Raw genomic sequence first — 8,241 nt, 5'->3', positions numbered from 1 at the left:
TCTTGGGGGACCAGGCACCTATTAAATTGATATGAATTAATTTCAATGGGAGACGTTGATTTGAGATGCAAGTGCTTTGAGTTAAGAACTCTATCAAAAAACCCAATCTGAAAGTATGTCTTTAAATAGCCATGGACTGGAAGATGCACTTTTTAATCAAGATACAATTAAGAAATTAATTAAAAGATTGTATGGAATAACAAATGAACACCATACTAGAAATGGAAATGATGCATGTGTTCGGAAATGGATGATCGACTTAAACATTTTAGATGAAAGAGACATATCACGGAATGATATATGGAAAAATGCCAATAAGCCCTTCAGAAGCATTAAACTGAGTCAATTCAAGATCTTGAATAGGTTGTATTTTACATCTTCTCAGTTGTTTAAAATTGGTGCAGTAGATTGCAAATTATGTATGAAGTGTCAGGCAGCTGAGGGAACTCTTGTCATTGTGGGAATGTATGAGAATAAAAGAGTTATGGTTAAAAACAACTAAAGAAGCAATCACATTCCTAAATATAAACATCCCAGTGACACTGCAAACTTGTATTCTTGGTGATCTGCATCAATTTAGTAACGTGTCATTAAAGAGTAAAAAGGCATTTCTTTCAACATGCATGATAACAAAAAGGGTAATACTAAAAAAAATGGATAGATGTTGATAGTCCAACTCATACTGACTGGTATACACAAGCTATGGAAATTATATCAGTAGAAAAAACTGACTTATGTTATCTTTGTGGAAAATATTGGACACAATGTGTTGTCAAGCTTATGAGATGTGATGCAAGTGTAACACTATTGTTCATTTTTTAAATGTTTTTATTTTATATGTTATAAATGGCTGTGATGATAATATCAATGAGGGATTTCTAATCACTGTTATGTTGGAAGTATTATTAATATTGATACTGTTGCTGATATTCATTTTTGTTTGACTACTTTTGGATTGTTTTGTGTCATGTTGGTGTGTCCTCTCAATTGCTCAGTCGATTGCTATTCTGAATGTTGCTGGGCCATGTTTGGTTTTGGAATTGGAATTGTATTATTATGGTATTATTGTGTATTATTGTGTTGGATGGATTCATTTATTAAAAAAAATAAAAATACAAATAAATTGTAAATTGAGATTCTGTAATAAGCTTTGTCATTTGGTCCACAGACAGAAATTATGAGAGTAGCATGTAGAGAAGTTTGTCACCTGAACTTATATACCTTTTGTCAGGCTCATTCATCTTTCATTGTTCGCCCAGCAGACTGACATCAGATGAACCTGCAGAGATGACGTTGGGGGGAAGATGGTGGTAATGATAAAGAGGATGAATAGAGGGGCTGGGCAACACCTTCCCCTCCTTTCTTGGAGAGCGTGAGATGGAGCGGTGGCTTGAAGATATGCTTCCACTCCAGCTGGATACATAGATGATCAACGTGGCAAGGAGCTTAAAAAAAGTGGATTCTGTAGTTTGAAATAGTTAGTTTAAAAGTCTTCCAAAGACATGAAATTATATTCGAGGACTTGTCCAACATCATCTTTGTCCTCTGAATCCTCACTGCACGTCTGAGAAGGGTGCAGGGTTAGTCTGTCTGTGTCACCCTTGGCACCTGCAGTCAACAGTGGAGTCAACATCTCGTGCCACAAGCCTATGAAGGATGGACGTCTAGTGGATTTTGTCGGTCAGAGACGCCAAGACACCTTTTGCTTAACGGAGACCAGTCAACATGCCTTTTGGTGCTTTGGGGGGTTTGAAGGAACAGGTGCTAAAGCCTGGAAAAGAAGATGTGAAGAGTACAGTTGGAAATTCGTTAGGCAAACTGCAAAGGTAAGAGCATTTTTTATTATAAAGAGAATGATGGGAAGAGCAATGTTTCATCTGTAATTTAAAAAACCTGTAGAGTGCTGGTGTGTCACTCAGAGTCTGGTAGTATAATATTATGTTAATTGTTATCAGAAGATACATATTTGGTTGTTGTGCTTGCCAGGCTGAAGAATGTATTTAAAGACAGTAATAATTACTTGATGTCTCATACATTACAGTGTTTGGTGCTGGTACATGCTTTCGTACTGGTGATTATATCAACTCTTTTTTCTTTATTTTCTATTCGCGAATCTCATTTATCTGGCTCAATTTTCAAAAATCTAATAAAAAAAACCACAATATGTATATATATATATATATATATATATATATATATATATATATATATATATATGATATATATATATATATATATATATATATATATATATATATATATATATATATATATATATAGTCAAGGTTTCTGTGGTTTATCAGTTATACAGTGCTCAATACCGGGGTAGAGCGGAATATATGTTAGGTCAGGAAAAAACACAAGAGGCTATATCATCCTACAAGCCTGTTTCGCAGGTTTCCCTGCTCGTCAGGGGATATATATAAAACCTCGATTATTTTTTTAAAATATTCGGCTCTCAGGCCAAATAGAGCTTTTATAACCTGTTTTGAAAATGTTTTTATTATGATTTTATACCAAATTATATATTATGAGAATGGGTTACATCGAGAATCGTTATGAATTGGACTGTCACCCCCGAAAATTGGAATCAAATTGGATCGTGAGGAGTTGTAAAATTCACATCACTATGTAAATTGACGTGTATTATAAATGTGATGTAGGGCAGTGGTCCCCAACCACCGGGCCGCGGCCCGGTACCGGTCCGTGGATCGATTGGTACTGGGCCGCACAAGAAATAAAAAAAATAAAAAATAAAAATGTATTTTTAATTTTTTTATTAAATCAACATAATAAACACAAGATACACTTACAATTAGTGCACCAACCCAACAAACCTCCCTCCCCCATTTACACTCATTCACACTCATTCGCACAAAAGGATAGTTTCTTTCTGTTTATTAATATTTGTGGTTCCTACATTATATATCAATATAGATCAATACAGTCTGCAGGGATACAGTCCGTAAGCACACATGATTGTATTTTCTTCTAACAAAAAAAACAAACATTTTATATCCATGCATATGATAATTTATATATACATACACATATATACAAAGTACAAAGTAAACATATACAGTATTATATTTAATATGATCATAATAATATTATCATATATTAAAAATATATATTTAATTCATTAATTCACTACATATCTGGTGTAACCAATGAACACTTCTACTGTGATGCCACTGGATGCAGTTTTCGCAAAATCAGACAAAAACTGCAATGTAAGTTATAGAAAAAATATATAATTATATCTATTTTGAACATTTTGGCTACACAAAATATTTATTAAAAATCAATAGTCAACCTACTATCAACAAGTAAGACAGGCTACTCTTTGAAATAAATTCTCAAATAAGGATATACGGTTGACAACTATACAATTTGGAGATCTGTCGCGTTGGGGGGTCGCAGCGCGCTGCGGGGTTGTTCTTCCAGTGCAAAGACGGCTCCGGACGACAGCGTGAAGGTAGGCTTGGATTTATTTAACATAAATAAATCACTACCATAACCACAAAAATACAACAAAAAAGGCAAGCGTGCCTAAAACACAAATGAAGCTGCTAGTTAACAGAAACTATGACATGGACTATGAAAACTTACTTGGTCAGAATGATACCTGAACTGGTGTGACATAAAGACAATGAACGCAGAACGAGTGAACAGAAAGAAAGACTTAAATAACACAGACATGATTAACAACAGGTGCGTGACTCAAAAGGTGAAACAGGTGCGTGACATGACAGGTGAAAACTAATGGGTGACCATGGAAACCAAACCAAACAAGGAAGTGACACCAGGAACTAAAAAAAGAGTCCACAAAACAAACAGCACATGGCCAAACAAAAACATGATCAACAGACATGACAAGATCTGCATGTTTCTATGTGGCACAAACAATATGACAAGAACAAAGTATATTGTGGAAATGTGGAATAAAGGAGAAGACTTTTTTTGTTGTTGATTTTGTCGCGCATATGTGTTGCATGTACTGCACATATCGGATGAAATGTAGTTCAGGAGTGCAGACTACTATTGAAAAAGATGGTAATGGAACAGGTGTAATCTACCTGAATGCAACCTGATAGCAAAAGTCTGGCAACCTTGTGCTATGTGCCTTGACTGCTTACCTTCTGACCTCGGCATGACAGCAGAGATGTTCTTACTTTTGCCATTGTTGTTGTTGCTTTTTTCCACTTTAAAGTGCCATCACCGAGATGCAAGATTCAAGGGCATTTATTGTCTTTATGTCAACGTAGTGTATATAACCGCCCCCCCTCCCCCATTTTTTGTATATATTGTTTTTCAAATCACCTAACATGTATACTGTGTATATGTACATCATTTATCAATTTTTTAACATATTTTTTAATATACATGTTACAGGTTATGTATCTTTTATTATTTAATGTATCAATCAATGTTTATTTATATAGCCCTAAATCACAAGTGTCTCAAAGGGCTGCACAAGCCACAACGACATCCTTGGTTCAGAGCCCACATAAGGGCAAGGAAAACTCACCCCAGTGAGACGTCGGTGTGAATGACTATGAGAAACCTGGGAGAGGACCGCATATGTGGGTTATATATAGGGGAGACCGAAAGCAATGGATGTCAATGTATCAAATGTGATGAATATTTAATGGACCACAATGGAAACAAGCCTTTTGGCTTTTTGTGCCACCCATTTGCCTTTTTAAAGCATTACATGGATTCAATTCTTTAAGATGTCAATAAACTACTCAATCAATCAATCAATCAATCAAACATAACGACAGTTTTGTCGAGGCTTTAAATAAAGGACACTTTAAAAACAATGACAAAAAAACACATTTATAACACTTTAGTATGGGGTAGCATATTCTAAGTAACAAAGACTTAATTTAGAGTTATTTGGACACTAGGAGAACATATTCTAAGTAACAAAGACTTCATCTAGAGTTATTTGGTTAGGTTTAGGGTTATGGTTAGGGTTAGGGTTAGAGGGTTAGGTTTAGGGTTAGAGGGTTAGGGTTAGGGGGTTAGGGTTAGGGTTGGGGTTAGCGTTGGGGTTAAGGTTAGGTTGTATAATAAGGCCATGCAGACTAAGGCATTAATAAGTACTTAAAAATGACTAATTAAGAGCCAACATGTTACTAAGTTGCATGTTAATAAGCAACTAATTAATGGTGAATATGTTCCCCATACTAAAGTGTTACCAAAAAACGATATTTGCAAATATTGAACTAAGATAATGGGTGATAAGTCATAGAGGCAGGAGTTGGTGATTGGTTGGTGACATGATCAAAGTACTCAGTAGCAGCATAAGTGATAACCAAACAGCATAAATGACTAAAATTATTCATGTATGAATAATGACCTGACCAGTGAGCAGTAATTGACAAAATATTATGTATATAAAATGCACTTAGTGTAGGGGGAGAGGTTCCATGGGCATGTCTGAGTGTACTGCAAGGGGATGGGGTGAGTATGATTACAGTTGTCCCTCGTTTTTGCTGTTAATTGGCTCTGGACATGACCGCGACAAACATATTTCGGCAAAGCAGGAATCATTAATTATGAATTTAATATTTTCTTAGCCAGAGCATACAAAAAAAACTGTTTACTAGGTTCTAAACATACTTTTTGACATGAGACCCCTCTAGACATGAAATAAACCCTTAAATGGGTCTTATTCAGATTTTAATGTAATGGTGGTTCATTGGTCAAAATAGATTATGTTTTACCGACCGTACAGGCCGCTTTCTGACCGTCTCCTCTGGATGCACCTTTTTGTGGGCGGTCTTATTTATGTGGGTACACTTCAACTCCGTCTTCTCCCCGTCAGCCATGTTGTACGTTTTAATGAGTCTATTGACGGATAAAAGTTTGAACTACACGCTACTTTGTATTAGAAATGGCAACAGCAGAGGATGCATGTGAATGTACGAGCCAGTCTGCCCCACAACAAGAAGATAGAGAAAAAGAAGGAACTTATTGACCACAGCGCGGACTCATGCAAAGCTCTTCGGGTAAAACTTGACCATATATGGAGATATCCGCTGACGTCACCGATGGGAAGAATGTCACAAAAGGAGCAAATTCCAAATGGCTCTTTTGAAGGAAGTTCGAAGGAAAGCAAGGTTGTTTTTATAAATATCTCCGCTATGCCTTCATGATTTGATTTGAAATTTTTGGGACTTTTACAAATCCCAAATACTCAAAAACAGGTACCAATAGGAGGTACCAATAGGTAAGAAAAGTTGTGTTTGCATAATCGGTCTCCTTTAAATCACTTAGACTTAGACTTAGACTTACACAAGCTTTATTGATCCACAAGGGAAATTGTTCCGCACAGTAGCTCAGTTTCAAAGGATGGAAAGGGTAAGGATGGAAAGGATAATGCAGATATTAAGTAGACTAAAAATGCACCATAGTAGCAATATAAAATATAACATATATGTAATATTTACATATTATACATACAGTATATAATATATACTGATATATTATATTATTATCTAATATTTTTATATAATATATACAATATATAACAAATCCCAATTACCATGTACAATTTTACAGTATATGTCACAGCTGCAAATCCAATATAGTAATGTTGCCTGAAGTTGAGCAAATCAGTGACCACAATACAGAACAGCGCACTCTAATACTCTAATATGATTGTGGAAGTCCCTTACTTCCGGGTTCTTCTGGCCACCAAGCATGGACACGACCGCTTCGTTCATCGTGCAGAACAATGCTTTATTTTGCAACTGATTGTCTTCGTGCTTTTCATCAAATGTCTTTTGGTCTGTCCCTCAGCTTCGCTCTCTCTCTCTCGGCGTGCTCTGCCATCCACCAACAACAACAACTCTCTCTCTCCTTCCCGGCTGCCGCCTTTAACAGAGCGACAGGTGATTAGATAAACGCGCCCAGGTGGGCCATCTACGCACCTGTCGCTGATCTCGAAGCCTGTCCTGGCACATCCCGCTTCGCTGCAGGCCCGCAGGCCACGCCCCCCCACAATGATGTTTTTAGTTCAATTAGCCTAATTGATACTTGAAAATCTATAATTTAGGCCAATATGTTGTAGAATATCCATCCATCCATCCATTTTCTACCGCTTGTCCTCTCGGGGTCACAGGGGTGCTGGAGCCTATCCCATCTGTGCTTTAAAATATATATATTTTTAAAATCCGCAATGTGGTGAAGCCTCCATATTTGAAGTTGGCAAGGGAGGACTGTACATGAAGGTGATTGCCTTCACAGTTTCTGAGGAAGAAAAAAAATGTTTGTTATTAGCCATGTATTGTTGATTTTAATGCTAATTCTAAATATACAAATGAATGCTTTGTTTTTTGCCAAATAAAGTAAATAGATGTAAGAAAAAAAAATGCAATGCCAAAAAGTTATTTTACATTGTATCTAATTTTGAGGCTATGAAAAACCTGATAGTTAATCAAATAGGGACTCACTATCTTATACACTGCATTTACAATACATGTCATTTGCTGCTGGCTCTGTAGGAAAATAGATGGCAGCAATGTAGAGGAGGAGAACCACATTGAACTGACCGAAGATGGTCGTCCGGTGGCGTCCACGTCTCGCCCTGCTCCGCTGTTGGACTGCAGCTGTGGAGGTCTTCCCAAGCGTTACATCCTCGCCATCCTCAGTGGTCTGGGTTTCTGCATTTCCTTTGGCATTCGTTGTAACCTTGGTGTAGCAATTGTGGAGATGGTGAACAACAATACAGTCTATATTAATGGAACTGAAGTAATTCAGGTAAGGACAATTATTTTATATACAAAGCTTGTATTTTAATCAGACAATTCTTTTTTTTTAGAAAGCACAGTTTAACTGGGATCCAGAGACCGTTGGACTGATCCATGGATCCTTCTTCTGGGGCTACATTGTCACTCAAATCCCTGGTGGTTTCATCTCCAACAAGCTGTCTGCCAACAGGTCATCTTTTTATTGACTTCCCTGTTCCTTGGTACTGTACTTTGGTTTTCGTACTTCCTACTTTTCCAAAATGTTTTGCCAAAATCACAAAGTACAAAAATGAAGACCAAGGAATGGGAAAATGTCAGAGATGCAATGGGATCCATCCAAGATACAGGTTACACTCACAAAAGCGTCATCCTATTGACCGCAGCATTCAATTCAATTGTTGGGTGTCTGGAACGGATCAACCGTATTTATGGGAACAATGCTTCAGTTTTTGTCAGAAATTTTGGAACGGATTCCTAT

General features: G+C 36.7%; 1 protein-coding gene across 2 annotated transcripts in view; it reads left to right on the top strand.

Annotated features, from left to right (window-relative positions):
- Positions 1-1,725: 1,725 nt before the first annotated feature.
- slc17a8 (solute carrier family 17 member 8) overlaps positions 1,726-8,241 on the top strand; it is a 21,090-nt gene continuing 14,574 nt past the window's right edge. For both annotated transcript variants that reach the window (XM_062036057.1, XM_062036056.1), the window contains exons 1-3: positions 1,726-1,826; positions 7,518-7,773; positions 7,835-7,953. In XM_062036057.1, the coding sequence (XP_061892041.1) occupies positions 1,726-1,826; positions 7,518-7,773; positions 7,835-7,953 (476 nt within the window). The remainder of the gene's footprint in view (positions 1,827-7,517; positions 7,774-7,834; positions 7,954-8,241) is intronic.

The sequence above is a fragment of the Entelurus aequoreus genome, linkage group LG24, assembly GCF_033978785.1.
Source record: "Entelurus aequoreus isolate RoL-2023_Sb linkage group LG24, RoL_Eaeq_v1.1, whole genome shotgun sequence".
NCBI lineage: Eukaryota > Metazoa > Chordata > Actinopteri > Syngnathiformes > Syngnathidae > Entelurus > Entelurus aequoreus.
Note: the sequence above shows the minus strand (reverse complement) of the source record. Positions and strands in the feature narration are given on the sequence as shown.